General features: G+C 31.7%; 3 protein-coding genes across 4 annotated transcripts; 1 reads left to right on the top strand and 2 right to left on the bottom strand.

The window, feature by feature from the left end:
* Positions 1 to 3723: 3723 nt before the first annotated feature.
* LOC125188864 (PTI1-like tyrosine-protein kinase At3g15890) lies at positions 3724 to 5387 on the bottom strand. Of its 2 annotated transcripts, none has more exons than XM_048085928.1 (4): positions 5228 to 5387; positions 4987 to 5134; positions 4629 to 4891; positions 3724 to 4403 (listed from the first exon to the last, which is right to left on the bottom strand). In XM_048085928.1, exons 1-4 carry the CDS (start codon positions 5287 to 5289, stop codon positions 3815 to 3817), a joined length of 1062 nt encoding a protein of 353 aa, XP_047941885.1. In that variant the 5' UTR covers positions 5290 to 5387; the 3' UTR covers positions 3724 to 3814. The 2 variants fall into 2 exon arrangements, with proteins under 2 accessions (XP_047941885.1, XP_047941886.1); XM_048085929.1 differs by having other exon boundaries at positions 4987 to 5131.
* A 5340-nt stretch (positions 5388 to 10727) lies between these two features.
* On the top strand, positions 10728 to 11378 carry LOC125189496 (ethylene-responsive transcription factor ERN1-like). The gene has a single exon (XM_048086768.1). The coding sequence runs from the start codon at positions 10728 to 10730 to the stop codon at positions 11376 to 11378; it is 651 nt and encodes a 216-aa protein (XP_047942725.1).
* A 4154-nt stretch (positions 11379 to 15532) lies between these two features.
* On the bottom strand, positions 15533 to 16562 carry LOC125188868 (transcription factor bHLH36-like). The gene is made up of 3 exons (XM_048085935.1): positions 16378 to 16562; positions 15907 to 16242; positions 15533 to 15820 (listed from the first exon to the last, which is right to left on the bottom strand). The coding sequence occupies exons 1-3, from the start codon at positions 16528 to 16530 to the stop codon at positions 15737 to 15739; spliced, it is 573 nt and encodes a 190-aa protein (XP_047941892.1). The 5' UTR covers positions 16531 to 16562; the 3' UTR covers positions 15533 to 15736.
* Between the last annotated feature and the right edge of the window lie 968 nt (positions 16563 to 17530).

Genomic DNA, 17530 nt, shown 5'->3' with positions numbered 1-17530 from the left:
ATATGTTTGTGTTGCTTGAAAATCATTTCGAATCATAATCGAAGATCTAATAAGTCGAGACGAATCAGATACTCCCTCCATCCCTCCGTCCCTCAAGAATATGCACTCTTTCCTTTTTAGTCCGTTCCACAAGAATATGCACTTTTCAATTTTGGAAACTCTTTTATCTCTAATGAGGTGAGACTCATTTCCCACTAACAATACTTTAATTACTTTTTCTCTCTATATCTCTTCTTACTTTACCAATTTTGCATTAAAATTCGTGCCAACCCAAAATACATATTCTTTGAAGACGAGAGAGGATTTAACCTTATATTTATTAAGAAATAGCTGTAATCCGTATATTTATATAAATATTTTGACTTTTCCCTATAATATAAAGCACAAATTATTGAATCTAACATGACAAAAATATCAATACCTCTTCCCATTATTATGTGTCGCAGTTTACAATTTGATCAGTTACATTTTTTATTGTATTTTACTAGTAATTTGATAATACTAATATATAAAAATAAGACTACATGCAGCTTATACAATTTACCAATGCATTAATCAACTATATATTATACGAAAACGCAAATGTATGAATCATATACTAAGGGCTTGATTGGTAGCTCTTAAGAAGCTATAAAACCCCGAAAAGGCCCAAATTTGCATCCCTTTTACTACCTTCTCTCCTGTTTGGTAGATCTAGCTCTAGTCGGCAAATCCGGAAGAAAAACTTCGGATCTTCCACAAAATCATACTGATTTCGGCGTTTTAGGCAATTCCTTTTCTTCGAAATTGTGTGGTATTATTTTTTGTTGCATCTCCAACAAAGATAGTTTCCTCTTCTTACCGATTTTGCCTTCCAACGGCTCGGCGACGCAGCTGTTGGTACCCATGAAGAAGGAGCCAGGAAGGCCCACATTCGTTGCTCTATAATCACAAATTCAAGCCCCGGCAGGTATTCCACTGCTGTACATAGGTCTAATGTGAAATCGCCATTGTTGCAGAAGCTAAACTTTTTAGGGTTGGGTGAGGAAAGAGCCATTGTTGCATCGGAGCACGTAGGGGGAGGATCTGCAGATTGGGATCACGCACTTGGACGCCTCCACCTTTGATCGGGGCCAATTCAGACACGTCATCCGGACTCCCTCGATTCCCTCTGGTTCGGTTTGAGCTAGCTCCGGTGCGGCCATTGATGAAGCAATTGGGGTGGTGGTAGGTTGGGGAATGCGAAATCGGAGGGGATTCCGGTGATAAAGGAAAATTGGGATTTTCCGGATGAGGGTTTTTGCAGTTGGGAGGACGAAGAGAGGGAGGGAGAGGCAGAGAAGGGAGGCGAAGAGATGGAGAGAGAGGCAGAGGGGTCAAGAGGAAGAAGAGAGGGAGAAGAGAGTCATTTGCCTTCAAAAAGGAAGGACATAAATGGTAGCACAATGTTTAGTATGACTTTCTAGTAAATTGACTTTGGCCTACCAAACAATGGCTTAAGCTAAAAAAGGTTTGTACCAAACATCATTAAAGCCAATATTAATAATCTAAAATTGTTGTAATTCACGTTAACTGGGATTCCAGTAAAAGCCCAAGATTGCTACCAATCATGCCCTAATTGTATTATGCGAAAAATAAAATGTAAACTAGAAATCAGTTCAAAGTCGAACCAATATTAATGCACTATTTATTTAACTCTTGCAAGTATATGGTGCAAATATACTATTGCTCGGATAGTTACACCATGATTATAAAATGTTTCATCAATATTTTAAAATAGCTACAAAAAATTTTAAGTTAGCATATATCATTCAAAAAGTTTGATCAGTATTAATTATTACATTAAGTCAAAAATCACTTACACCGTCAAAGTTTGATCAGTATTTATTATTACATTAAGTCAAAAATCACTTACACCGTCGCTTTTTCTTATTTTTCAACCTATTCACTCCATATGCCTAATTTCTTAGCATATTAACTTACTTAGTATTAAATGAGACCAATGTATATACGCATATTCCATCTAAGCGAAGAATGAGATAAATTTGCACGTCGTCGGTAGTTCAAGTGTTCAACGCTTTTAGCATATGGCTTTATTTTGCTGAAGTTTAGTGGCCGTCTTTAGTTAGCTACCTTATATTACTTGAACTTTTCAATGATTAATTACTAAAAATTGACGCTGGGACCATGAGTTCACCTAAACCACCAGCATATACACATCCTCACAATATGGGATATATACTTTATTAGTTATTGTATAATTAGTTTTGAGATCACATATCTAGTTAATCTTTCCTTTAGCGGCTAACATTCATAAGGTACAAAGTAGAAATTATAAATAGGCTTGAAATTGTATTGGAATCGTCCATTCGATCAAAGAGTTTTGAAAAAGAGAAAAATGTGATGAGACATTTAATTTTGTGAAATTAAATGACATAACATCGATCTGCGTTCGGAATAGATGACCGTGGTATATTCATTTTCTCAAATTCGATTCCCGATGAATGAGAAATAATAGATTAAAGTTCGTAAAAATTGCGAGCTATAAATGAGCTAGGGGCAAAAGCTAAGGGATTAATTAACAGTGTATTAACACTATTAACTATCCCACATAGGATAATTAATATAGATAGGTCTTTTGGGAGGCCAAACCAATCGGCAGTCTTCGTGCAATAGAGGACAATAAAACATCCCCTATTGTGTATGACGAGTCGCTTTCTTTGGGCACGTGATTTAAGAAATTGATATTTAAAGATTGAAGTGGAGAGAGAGTAAAGTAGAGAATAATCTTTCCTTAAGCTGCTAACATTCATAAGGTACAAAGTAAAATTATAAATAGGCTTGAAATTTGTGTTGGAATCGTGTGTCCGGTTAAAGTGTTTTGACCAATAATAAATGTGATAAGACATTTAAGTTTGTGAAATTAAATGACATAGCATCGATCTATGTTCGGAGTTGAAGACCGTGCTATAAATGAGCTATAAAAGACTAAGGGATTAACCAAATCTGTATTAAAACTAATAACTATCCCACATAAGACAGTTAATATAGATAGGACGTGTGGGAGGGCTAACCGATCGGCAGTCTTTGTGCAAGAGAGGACGATAAATGTCCGCTATTGCGTATAACCTACTGAGCCACTTCATTTGGGTACGATATTTAAGAACTTGATATTTAAAGAGTGAAGTGAAGAGGGAGTAAAGTATGAGAGAGAGAAAAAAAGAAGAGAATTGAAGAGAGAATAAAGTAGATGAAAGGAAAAGTATTATTTTTTGCTAAAAAGGAAAACGACATATTTATGATGGTACATTCCAAATAGATTAGTCACTCCCTTATGGTGGGATGGAGTCATGGAGGGAGTATAAAAATTGATCAATGATGTTGTGCATGCAAAATCCAAATTTTAATTCTAGACAAATTCCTAGTACTCATCTATCCACTAATAATCTTCTTATTTTGTCATTTAATTCTATCCACCAATAAATATCTTATTTAACTTTTTTATTATTTTTGGTAATACATCTTACGATTAACTAACATTATCTTACTCATATTTTATTATAAAAATAATACTCCATAAAATTCGGACTCACCTTCTACTAACCCTTTCCCCTAATTTTTCACTATATATTCTAAAATCCGTGCCGGATCAACTAGGTCTTGAATAATTGAATTGGTGGGCGGAGGGAGGAGTATATAACTAAAAACTAGAACAAATGATATACTCTAATTACATTTCCTGAACTCCACAAACCAATTATAACAACAATATAATTCACAAAGCAGTCTGATCAAATCTTAATCAAATATACATGGACAAAACCAAGAAACCAAGCTACGACGACGTCGTCTCCACATCATTGACTCGACCATCATCTTCATATTCATCCTCCGTATTATATTTGTGAATCCGTACCTCCCTCCTCCTACTCCCAACTCCGCTCTTGAGCCACGCCACCACCTCCACCATGCTCGGCCTGTTCTCCGCCTCTGCATCCGTGCACCGGAGGGCGATAGCGATGACTCTCTTGAGCTCGTCCCGGTCGAACCTGCCCTTCAACCTAGGGTCAGCAATCTGCTCAAACGCTCCCTTGTCGAGGAACGGCGTGGCCCACTGCACGATGTCGCGCTTCACACCCCCGGGGAGCTTCTCCAGGGGCTTCCTAGCGCTGATGATCTCGAGGAGCAGGATCCCGAAGCTGTACACGTCGCAGCTCTCAGAAACCTTCCCCCACATGGCGTACTCGGGTGCTAGGTACCCTAGGGTTCCTTTCACCCGCGTGGTTAAATGACTCACCCCTTCCGGTATCAGCTTCGCGAATCCAAAATCCGCTACCTTGGCATCGAATTCCGAGTCTAGAAGCACGTTGCTCGCCTTTATGTCTCTGTGTATGATGTGAGGCTTTGCCTCGTGATGCAAGTACCTTCAAATCACGCAACAAAGATCCAATCAATAACAAATTCGAGAAAGTGATGAAATACTGATAGCCGCCGGTAGTTTAAATGAGTTGAAATATTAATGATATTATAATGAATAAGACCCTATTGCCCTTAATTTTGAAAGGCGGCTATCAGTATAATTTCATCACTTACATTGATGATTGCTCGAAAGTTGGATAGTCTAGTATGATAAGATTTGAATTACTTACGCTATCCCCTCGGCTGATCCAATTGCGATGTTCATCCTTCGAGGCCAATCCAATAGGCCTTCGGGAGCGAGTTGTCCGTGCAAATGAGTGAGCAAGCTATGATTAGGCATATAATCATATACTATTAGCCTTTCATCTCCGCCAGCATAGAATCCTCTTAACCCTAGCAAATTCTTATGTCTAACCCTACCAAGAATCTCTACCTCAACGGCAAACTCCATCTCTGCTTTCGCGGTCATCGCCTTCAGCCTTTTTACCGCCAACTGCAGAGAAGGACAAATGAAATTTTATTTTTTTAAGGATTAATTTCTCTTTTATCTAAGGTTTCAAATTTTAAGAGACGAAACGAAAAAATTGCCTCGACTCCTTTACTTGTTCGGCCCCAATAAACGCTACCGAATCCTCCTTCACCGATTTTGTTATCGGTGTGAAAGTTGTTCGTGGCGTGGACCAGCTCTTTGAGTGTGTAGATATCCCATGGATAGTCTTTCTGCCTGCTTGAGCTACTTAATTTTGTAGAAAAAGATTTTAAAAAAATACTAACATGAAATATTTTGGAAATTAAAAATCATAGACATATAATTAAGGGGTGAAGTTACCTGGTCTTAGGTTGGTTCTCAATCGAGACGCAAAAGAGGCATTTGCAGATATATTTCATCATCTTTTCTTAATTTGGATGAACTAAGACCACAAAAAATGGATGAGTTGTGGTGTTTGGAATCTAAGGGAGAAGAAGGCATATAGACGGCAGATTATCGGTTAAATCAACGCCACAGACACAGTTAGTGAGAATAGTTCCACAATGACAAAATGCAGCCTTGGAAGTCAAGAACCATATTATAATATCGTTTTACACGTATGGAATTTATTAAATTGTTTATGCATTCTGCATTCGGACCTTTTCAACATGATTGCACTTTCTTCTTTTAGGGCTCGTTTGGTAGCTATGTCATGTTTCGACTAGACATGATACCATTATGATAGTAATCATAGTTTCGATTAGTTAATTTACATATATTGGGTGTTTGGTAGATTAAGATAATTGTGAGTTATCTTATTGTAGTGTTTGGTACAATAAGTCACAAGTAAGGATTAAAATTATGATTGTCAAAATTATCCTCATTAGTTTAAGTTAATTACTAAACTATCATCATTTTACCCTAATTATTCCTATAAAATCGTTTTGTTTAAAATTAACATCTTTTCAAGCTAAACTCCTTACAAAAATTAGCATCTTTATATCAAAAAACTTATATTTATTTTGGTATTCTATTTTTGTGAGCATTAATAATTTTGGACAAATTTTATGAATAATCAATTATTATTTTGGACAAATTCTATATGAAAATATTTTATCAAGTACCAAATTTTATATGTTCAATTTTTTTGAAGTTTAAAGCGTTTGTGGATTGAACAACATCGTATATTTATGTTCAAAACAAAAGCAATTGCCTTCAAGTATTATGTAATTATAAGTATAATATAATATAATGTAAATAAAGTAATATAATGAGAATATAATACGATTTAATGTAAAGTAATATAACGAGAACATAAAGTAATATAATGAAAATATTATAATATAATATAATGTAAATAAAATAACAAAGTAATATAATTAGAACAACAAATTGACATCAACAAAATTCTTAATATGATTTAATAGGAAAATGACGTCCTTCAATACAACAACTAAGTAAAATTGATGGGTTAGAAATTTTGATGGGTAAAATTGTATTTTGCTAACTTAACTAGGCTTCCATGATAAATAACATAGGATTTTGGGTAGTTACAAATATGACTAAAACATAAGATTTTCAGTGGGCTTTGTGCGGGCCGGAAATAAAACACGGGCTACTATGTTTGGTAACATAACTACCAAACACACAAATAAACCTAGATTAATCTCTTATCTAGGCGAAACATAGCTACCAAACGGCCCCTTAAAATCTTAGTATTTCCTTTTTTATTATCGTTAGCCGTTACACCTAAATATTTGTCAGAGTTGAAAATGGAATGTATTTATAGTGATTCTAATTAATTATCCGATACTTTTTATTAATGTCCACAGGCGCAAGTGTGTGCAGCCGTCTGGATTGTGATCAATGAGCAGTTAGTTATTAATTGATTAGGTTTTAAATACATTTGAATTGAAATTTAGTACTATTTCCTTTCATAATTCTTAGTCAAAAATTATTAATTCTAATGTTAATTACTTGCTCTAATTAAGGTATATTAACCTCGGCAATTATAATTACTAGTATTAACCCACGCGCTATGCGCGACTTAAAATATTTTCGTACTATCATTTTGATATTATGAATAAATAAAATAAGTGACAATATCATTACATATTACATAAGACTAAATAATTTAGAAATATATACCAAGGTAGAGTATATAAATCTAATAAAATATTTTATATACAAATGAAATATTAGGAGATAATAATATCATTGTAAAATGATAAAATGATGAACTATAAAACAAATAAAAAGCACACATGTATAAATATGAATAAAATCTAATAGTAAATAAAACAATAATTCGTAAGTGTACTTATATTTGTAAACAATCTTGAAAGTAGAATAATTCGTAATTCATGTAATTATGGTAGAATTAATTTTCAAATCGTAATTGAATCCACTAATACAATTTTATATTATGTAATCAAAGTGTAAAGAATGGAATGTTGTTTGAAAATTCAAAACCTAACACTAATTTAATTCCATAATTTTAGGGATAGATGCATAATTATAGGGATAGATTGTAACTAATTTAGATTTATGTAACGCATGTAAATGTAATTCAAAATTTAGTGTTACATATATATATTATACTAAACAATTATACTCCATATGGAAAATATCTCTACCATTTTAAATAGTAGTACGATTTTGCATACAAATTTTTCATTTCCTAAACCCTCCCTCTTCTGTTTATGCAATCCTTCCTTTTCTCTTTATCTTCTTATACTGCTGCCAGCAAAATATTCACCACCAAATCCTCTTGAAGTGCTCGTGTCGTTCTTCTATATCGGTTTCTCTTTCTTCCTTTCCTCTTGCCTTCCCTTCTTTTTCTATATTGTTTCCTGAAATAAATTATAAACACTTTCTATATATTTTCAAAATAAAACAAAATATTGACATTTCGAATACAATTTTAGAAAAAAATGTGTTCGTAAACAGTGTAACTCCAGATATGGAGTTTCATTGTTCAAAAACCCATCGTCTTGTGCTGGCGTTTTTCATTGTTGAACTTGAGTAAAAGAATTATTTTGTGAATGAGGTATTTATAGAGATTTGCTTTGTTTCAATTGACTCTTCTTATTCATGTATTAATTAGCATTTGTTGTAGAATATAGAGAAATTTAATGTGTTAATTAGGATTGACCATAAAACCAAAACCGTTTAATTTCTATCGTTAATTCTTTTTTATTTTATTTTATCATAATACTCATAAATGCATTTTTTGTAATATTTTCTAAAATTATCCTTTTATATGTATAAATAGATATATTATAATGTATTAATGGGATGTATAAAATTTCGGATATTCTCATGATACTAAATTTCCTTCATATTCACAGTCATTGGGAATAATAATTATAATTAATTGCAAGAATAATGACCCAAAATTTATTCATAATTGGCAGTTACAAAATGCACATATTTCTTGCATAACTGCACGAAATTTAACACCAAAATTTATTCATGATTGTTAGTTACACCAAAATTTGTATATAATTAAAATTCATACCCAAAACTTATAAATATTTCAAAAGAAGGTCAAAACTCGGCTTTTATATATGTATAGATTTATCAATTACAATTTGAAATTTAATTGTGTATTTGTGTAATCCACACCGTACATCTTATTTTGTGTAATCATTTTCATGCTTGAATATTGTGTTTTCTTTAATATAAAAATCTCTTTATTTAATAAAAAGATTTGTGGATATGCTGCGGAAAGTGGAAAGCAACCCATATGTATGATATCATCCACTTCCAACAGTCCATTTAGATGAAGACAATGTGACAATTGGATTGTATAGTTGATAATTAAGCATAGCCGAAACAGGATTTGTCAAGAAACCTGTATATCATAATCAAATAATGCTGGAGCTTAGGTAGAGTCTAATTAAAAAAAGGTAGAGTCTAATTATAAATTATATACTAGTATACTTTAAATAATGGATATGGACAAGTTAATTGAGACACATTAATTCCCCAGTACACTTTACTTCAATAATTATAAGACAAAAGCTGGATCCATTGCGATCCAAACATTGATTATTCCAAGCAATGTTCATATTTATACCAGAAATAATTCTCATTAGATGTCGTTATCTTTTTGTACAACATATGCTTTACACAAAATTAAGGTGTCTCGGAGTCTCAATAATCTTATATTCATTGACGCTTTCTTTCATCGTATGATCTATATATATACTTATTGTTGTAATATTGCGAGTTACTTCCTCTCTCTATCCGCAGTTAAACGTCTTATTTTCCCTTTCTTGCCTGGCCACCAATAGATATTTTATTTCATTTACGAAAAATGAGCACCACATTCGACTATTTTTTCTTTTTTTATCATTTTTTTTATAAAGTCAAACAATTTATTAAAATACAGGCCGTAAAAAATGAGATATTTATTAGCGGATGGAAAGAATATAGAAAATATCATTTTTGGCGTGGGAAAGTAATTCTGAAACTCTAATCATCCATCTTCAAGATTAGGTAATCTCGATTAAACCGGATGGTGGTGAATTGCTTTAACCGTTTGTTCCTTATTAAATGGCAATCAGGCTTCGGCTATATCACACGTTGAATAATCATTTCGGCCCGTTTTTAATTTGTTAGGTTACGTTTTATTGGGTTGTTAGCCCATTCAAATGTGCCTAGCAGTTTCATGCACTTTCTTAGTTGTGGTACAAACTTGTCAGTTGTCACTCAAAGGAGTACAATAAAAATTTTATTTTTTAACCATTGTAGAATTAATAAATAAAAGTGCTATATTGTACCGGAGAATAAATTTGGGTGAGTAAATCATAGATGTGGCAGTGGCGCGCAAACCATGCTCTTGGTGCACAAATTGCGCTCTTTCACAGATTAGGATTTCGATTTTTGGGCCAAATCATGCTATTTGCGAATGATAAGCCCACTAAACTTCATCCACAACAACTATATAATGACTCCAAAGCTCACAATTAAAAAGCCATGCTAGTTTCTGGATAAAAAAAAATAGGTAGAAAATCATACTCTCTCCGTTCCAAAGTAATAGAGACATTTCATTTTGCGCACTCATTTGAAAAAATAATTATAAATAGTTAAAGTGGTGAAAAAGTAAAGTAAAAAAGAAAATATTGTAGATAAGACTCTTCTTTACTTTATTCTCTCACTTACTTTACTCTCACTCCACTTTAATTATTTAAGGGATTATAATTCTACAACCAGAGTAAGATTGATTGAAATTGGCATCAACATCATCTACAGAAATATATCGGCAATTGATGAAGTTTTGATTCATTGTTTGTAAATAAATTTCTTTCTATAGTGCTTGATTTTATAGGTGTTATTTGTTCATTGTTTGACAATTCAGTATTTGCATATTACCATATATATGTCTCTTTAACTCAGATTTAGGAGTATTAACATAGATTGCAAAGTTTAGGAATAAAATTGTTTACAAGAATAATCCAAAGTGGATCATTAGTATTTTTCTGTTTTAGAAGTAAGTCTAGCATGTAAACTACATGGACAATATATTAATCCCTCCGTCCCTAATAATTCGTCACTACTTGACTCGGCACGGGTTTTAAGAATGTAATAGAAAGTGGGTTGAAAAAGTTGGTGGCATGTGGGTTCTCCTTTTATATATTAGTTTTATAATAAAATGTGAGTGTGAATGAGTTAGTGGAATGTAAGATCACTACCAAAAATAGTAGAAATGAAAGGTGATAAATTTTTAGGGACAAATAAAAATGGAAGTAGGTGACAAAGTTTCAGGGACGGAGGGAGTAATGAGTAGAGACGCAAAGGCGTGTTCAGCTTATATAAACTGTTAAGAGAAGACATAACAAAAAATAAATACAAGATGAAGCAAAACACATCCGCCGGAGGCGAAGACGGCGTCCGAGTCCGACGAAAGACGTCATCCCGGGGCCACCACAAGTTCGTCGGAGTCCGCCAGCGCCCCTCGGGGCGTTGGGTCGCCGAGATCAAAGACTCCTTACAAAAGGTTAGGCTATGGCTTGGGACGTTTGACACCGCCGAAGATGCGGCCAGGGCTTATGACAAGGCAGCTCGACAGTTGCGGGGCGCAAACGCACGCACCAACTTCGAGCTGCCCCAGTCGGGCCCCGGGTCTGCGTTCCCCGAGAACGCCAGTGACATGGTTGTCAATAAGAACAACGTTGTTATGAACGAGGAGCCTAGCTCGGTGGGCCCGGATTCGAGCCTGGGGTGGCTGGGGGAACCTCAATTAGGTTGGGAATCACATATGATGTGCCAAGTTGAAGAGAATCCATTCCTGGATTTGGGGTACAATTGTAATCCTCTTAGTGAAGTGTTAGCAATTAACAATAAAGGAAGGAAGGGTGTGCAAGTCGATGCTGCGTCGAGTGATTGGGACCCACTTCCACCTTTAGAGGGCAGATATGGGTATCAAGGTAGTTATAATTTGGTTTCAGGTAATATTGGGTGGGAATCTGAGCTTAGTTATGTTGTACCTTCTGTACTAAGTTAATAAAGCATTGTGATAACTAGATTGAATTAGGCTGTTATGCATAGCAGAATTGTATTTATAATTAGGAAAATGTTTTGGAGACATAATGTCTCCAAGCCATAATGCTTAAAATGGTAAGTATATATTATATCATATTTTTAATTAAATTTATATTTTGTATATGTACTTTATTACCCCTACATTAATTTGTTTACTAAATACACCTATTTAAGGATATAAATTTTGATTATGCATAGATGATGCATGCATTTAATAACATGTTGCAATCATCTAATTGTTTAAAACATGATTTGATAACTTTTTTTATATATGCCCATTTTAATGCATTTACTTAAAGATATTTCTTTAAAATTTTAAATATTAATTTTATTAGCTTTATATATTTAGTGTACATTTTGTCTACAAATAAAATAAGATTTATCAACAAACAAATAATTTCAGACTTCTTAATGAATTAGTCTTTATAAATGTGAATTTAAATCATTTTTAACAAATAATTAGCGCTATAAAATATAAATAATTAGTTATCTAATATTTTTGAACTGTAAATACTTAGAGTTACTATAACATGTGACAAAAAATAATTACTTTGTAATTATAATACTATAATCTTCAATATTGATAAACTTATTCTTTTAATCACTTTTTATTCACAATAATCTTTAAAAAATAATAAATTTTTTAGCTCACTTTAATATAACACCCAACACATTAAAATTTGATAATACTATATTATATATTAATACTACTAATTAAGTGAGTATATGGTTTTGATTTTAAGAATTCTCTAGTTCTAATTTTTTATTTTTTTATTTTGATTTTTTTAAATTCTTAAATCTTGGACCATTATAGTTGAACCTCGATAAAATCATATGTTCTTATATCATTTATTTCATATTTTAAATATATTAAAATATTTAACTATAACATGCAATAAATTAAATTTGATACATGGTGTACGAATGCTAATTGAGTCTAGTGTTTATGATTTTAAGTTTAATTCTTTATTTTACAAAATTATAATTTCTTTAATTTATAATTTTTGAAAGATTATGTTTAACAGTGATCAATAAATAATCGCATGTTCTTAACTTATATATTTAACATTTTAAAGCTACATATTTAATATTCCCTCACTCTTTTTTTTGCAAATATTAGAATTCCTAACTCTAAACAAATAATACTCCGCACTATCTTATAATATTAGCAGAGTTTATGATTCTTATTACTTTTAATTATTAATCAATTAGTAGTAGTTGACATGTGGTATATTAAAATAATCTAAAATGAGAAAAGTAGATTCATCCAATTATTTTTGTATTAAATTAATAATTTCTTTGATTTTTAACATTTAAAACGATAGATTTGAATCTGAATAAAAATTAATTGTATTTTCTTAACTCATCTATTTAATATTTTAAAATTAAATAGTTATATTAAAATATTAGACGCCCTAGCTTAATTAAATAAAAAATATTAAATTTAGTTAAAGCAAAGAAAAATAACAAAAAAATTGAAAAGATAATGAAAAAATAGTATATTATTTTATTATATAAACCAAATTGAATAAGATAAATGTTTAATTTTTTACATATTTTTTCATATACTATTAAATGAATGATTTCATTGTTACTATATTGACAAAATGTTTCAGAAAATTTAAGGAAAAAAATAAGTTATGAAAGAATAGCACAACGTAAAATCTATTTGAAAAAGCATATGATGCTATTTAAGTAATCAAATTATTTTACAATTAAATATAATAATTTAGTTATGTAGTGTGTTAATTAATACTGGTAATCTAAATTACTGATTTTTTAATTAATTGTTTTAAAAATTTACACGACAAGAATGGTTTTGATTGAAAAAATTTTAAATTCATTACTCTAGTTGCATGATTAAGTTTATCTCCAATTAACATATATGCATTTAGATAAGAATAATTAATTTGGTTAAATTTTCCTTAATTAGGTATATATCTATTTAATACTTTAATGTTAGGGTAAATTAGTCACAATGTTATTATGGCTTGGAGACATTATGTCTCTAAATCACTACTCTTATAATTAATTCATTGTACCACTGCAAAGCAGAAAAAAAAAAAAAAAAAAAAACAGAAATTAATGATATTTATAGTAGTTATGTTATGTTCCAAACAAGATGTACAATTAGGCGACTTGCCGTTGGTTTGGGCCTTGGGGTGCTCGAAATCTAATGTCGGGAGGTGGGTAAATCAGGGCCTAATTAATTAGAGAAGTTGGGACAATTAATGGATCACAAAAGCTATATACAAAGCATTAATAGAGAAGTGATGAAAGCCAGTTTGATCACTAAGGGTAACAAAATCTGATTTCATGCATTGATTACAATGGACTAGACTGCAGGGAATTTTGGTTATGATGCATCACTTATTGAAATGATCCTTTTTTTGTTACATATCAAAGTAGATGGGATTGAATGCAATGTTCCTCTTGTGAAATGAGAGTTTGGATGGATTGGGTTGGATGGCAGATCTTCTTCTCTTTTTAATTTGAGAATTTTATGGCAGATTCTGAAAGGGTGAAATTTTATTGCATATTGTGAAACAGTGGGAGAGCAGACGTTAATCTTGGAGATAATAAGGATATGGGCTCAAAATAAATCATCCTCTTGGGCTTTATTTGATTGATTTCGGCTTCTAATAATTGAGCCTAAAGGTTAGTTAAATTAATCCCTTAGGCCCAATTGTATTATATTCACATTTTGCTTATTTAACGCCCACTTCTCTTAATTAATTAAATACTTGTACTTCGATTTTATTGCTTGAGCAGGCCTAAGTAAGTATTTATATTTTAAAACATTTCGTTCAAATTATTTAATAAACTCTTTGGTTTGTAACGACACACTATTATTTGCCTCGTAGTATTTTGGTATTATTCCATATATCAACATAAATTAAAATCCTCTTGATCATAACAAAAAGTAATGCTTTTTCTTCATTCGACAAAAAAATCAAACGCCAAATTCATCTTAAACAAATGATGTCATTTCAAGTATAATTAAAAAGAGATCGTCCATTACACAATATTCTACTCCCTCCGTCCCACTTAAAATGCAACATTTGAGAATCGGCACAGGATTTTATATAGTGTTGTTTTGTGAGTTAATGAATAGAGAGTAAAGTAAGAGAGATGAAAAAGTAGAGAGAGAGTTGTTTCCATTTAAGGAAACGTTTCATTTTTAATGGGACAACCAAAAAAGAAAAATGTTGCATTTTTAATGGGATAGAGGGAGTATTTCTTTAAATTGTGTTGTCTCCGTCCTATAATAGATGACAAATTTGGATAATGGTACGAGACGTTGTTTTGTGTTTTAAGTGGAGAGAGAAAATAATATATTTATATTAATATGAAAGAGAACTTTTTTTTGAAAAGAAAATGTGAAATCTTTTATGAAACAAATTAAAAAAAAAAATGTATGAACACCTATTATGGGATAGAGGAGATTTTTTAGATTTGAGATTTGTTTCGAGTGTAGGGAAAAGAACATTTTGTAAGCTTATTATGGTACATAGTAGAATTTTTTCTCTAGAATTCGGTCTCGTGGTTTTTTTAAAATTTGGGTTTCCATGTACAATTCTTGGCTCGTAATTTAATATATTGCATTATTTTTCTTTTTATTGGTTTGGACCCATTTTTAATCAAGCAACAGAGTAAACAATTAATTTGATTTCGTTGTGGAAGTATCACCTTTATTAAAATGGTAGATAGACACACATTTCACTAACTTATTTTATTCATATTTTATTATCAAACTATATAAAAAAAAGTTCACACATTCATTCCACTATATTTTTCTATCCACTTTCATTTATGTTTCTTAAAACTACTTGTTGAAAACAAATAGTAAGAATTTTCCTAAGATACATTGCACATAGGACAGATTGATTCCAATGCCTAAGCCGAGATATAACACTAAATTCGTAGACCTTTATATAAATGAAAGAGATCTCGCGCGGGTGCTCCACATTGTTACGTGTTATTCATACGTCGATGATGTATGAATAACCTTTTAGGGTAAAGTAAATTGAATCCTGAAGGCTGAAGTTTTCAGATCAAGTTTGAGGCAATAAGAGGATGCATTAATCCCATATATACAAAAGGAAGCAATCCTAATGTAGAAAATAATGATAAGATATGTTACTGATTAAAAATTAAAATAACAGATCAAACCAATATCATCAGCAACGGACCGAAAACTGTTTAAACATCACCCCGAAAAAGGAAAAAAAAAAAAACACATGCCAAAGTAATGCTACATTTAAAACAAACTTACTAAAATGACTCAGAAAAATGATGCACGAAAGCATTGTGTTTGTTCTATCCAGATTCATCACCAAAATTTTCGATGTTACTTGTAAGCTTTACTTGCAAAGTTTGTAGATCGATACTCGGACGTCCTTCCTGTAAAATATAAATGATTCAATACATAAGTCAAATTGGATATTGCAATCACCAAATTGGATAGTAACACTCACACACATCAATACCTCACATTGGATGGTGCAATGTAACCTCCCATCAAATTTGGTGCAGTTACAGTCCACCACGTTCAGCCCTTCCTCGACCAACAGCTGCAGGATGCTCGATAGGCGAAGGCTTCTCCCTTCCGCTGTCGCGAAGATCAGCACCTCGGCGCTACCCGTGCATCGCTGAACCCTTACTGTGATAGGCAAACCCTTGCTAGAGCTCAACAAACCCTTTTTGTTATTTTCAGCCGATTTCATCATCTTATCCCTCTTCACTTTTAGTTGCCTCACTTTATTCTGCATATATCTTATATACTTTGTAGCCTCAGCAATTTGATCAGATGCCGATCGCAAGCCCTTCAAATTTAAATAAAAAATCATTAAGATCATCTTTTTTTCCCAATTCATCAAGATTAATCACATTGTTTTATTTGATAAATATAAATAAAAAAATAAAAATTACAAAATTGATAATTTAAATTGCTTTTTTACCTTGATAGAGTTGGAAGGGAGGACTGAACGGAGAGAATCATAAAGGGCGGCCATTTCTTTTCTTCTTTGCCTCTCAATTTCTTTGTGCAATTTTTTTTTCTCCACCTCATTGATTCTTGCATCTTCGATCACTTGTAAATCACCCTCACCCATTTTTTTTCCCCAGATTGGTTGATCGTTGTGAAATAAGAGATCAAAAACCCCTTCCCATTCAAAAACTGGAGTATAATGGGAATTTCATGTTCTTTGAAGGGGTGAATTGGTTGCTAAACTTTTTCCATGTTTTTTTGGGACTATTTAATTATTTAAACTTGAAATACTTAGAGAAATGGGACGAAAAAAACAAATATAGAGAAAATATATGTATCATGATGTGTACATTGCATGATTGATATCTTTAGTAGGTATTTTTGGGGCTTGGGATCATTGGAAATCTATTAATATAATTAAGTAATCAAGTAGGGCACTATTGATTTCGCCTTTGTCTGCGTGTGTACAGAGATAGGATACTGGTTTTGACAGGTTTTCTTATCCATGGCTGTTGTGGGACAGTGCACGCCAATAAGTGCGTATATTTTCATTTTAACGATATATACAGATTCACATTGTATTGATGTATATAAGTAAATATTCTCAACCACAAATTCAAGTTTTTTTGGGAAATTTTTATTCTAAAATAGTAGCAAAAATTATAAATTTTGAATTGTCCCCAAACTTTTAAAATCGGACATAAACACCTAAAAAAAATTAAAACATCTTTTCTATTTCTGAAACATGTTTAGATTTGGTGTTTCACTTTGACGGGGTGATTGAGTTTTTTGTGTTGAAAAAATGATAAAAATCAAGGACGATGTCAAACTTGTAGATTTTGGGATATTTCATTAAAATACATCACTTTAGTTAAACCTCATGGAAAATTGAGAAGAGTTTAAAAATTTAAAAGGAATCAACAAAATTTTTAAAGAATTTTTTTAAATCAAAAAACAGGCCCCTAATAAATAATTTTAGTTTTTTTAACATTTTCAAGTTTTTTTTGACAAAAAAATTATATTTGTTTATTTTTAATAAATTTTTGATATCCATATTTTTTATAAATATCTTTTATATATTATTGAAAATTTTTTAAATATAATTTGACCTTCAATATTATCAT

Source organism: Salvia hispanica, chromosome 5 (assembly GCF_023119035.1).
Source record: "Salvia hispanica cultivar TCC Black 2014 chromosome 5, UniMelb_Shisp_WGS_1.0, whole genome shotgun sequence".
In the NCBI taxonomy this organism is placed as follows: domain Eukaryota; kingdom Viridiplantae; phylum Streptophyta; class Magnoliopsida; order Lamiales; family Lamiaceae; genus Salvia; species Salvia hispanica.
Note: the sequence above shows the minus strand (reverse complement) of the source record. Positions and strands in the feature narration are given on the sequence as shown.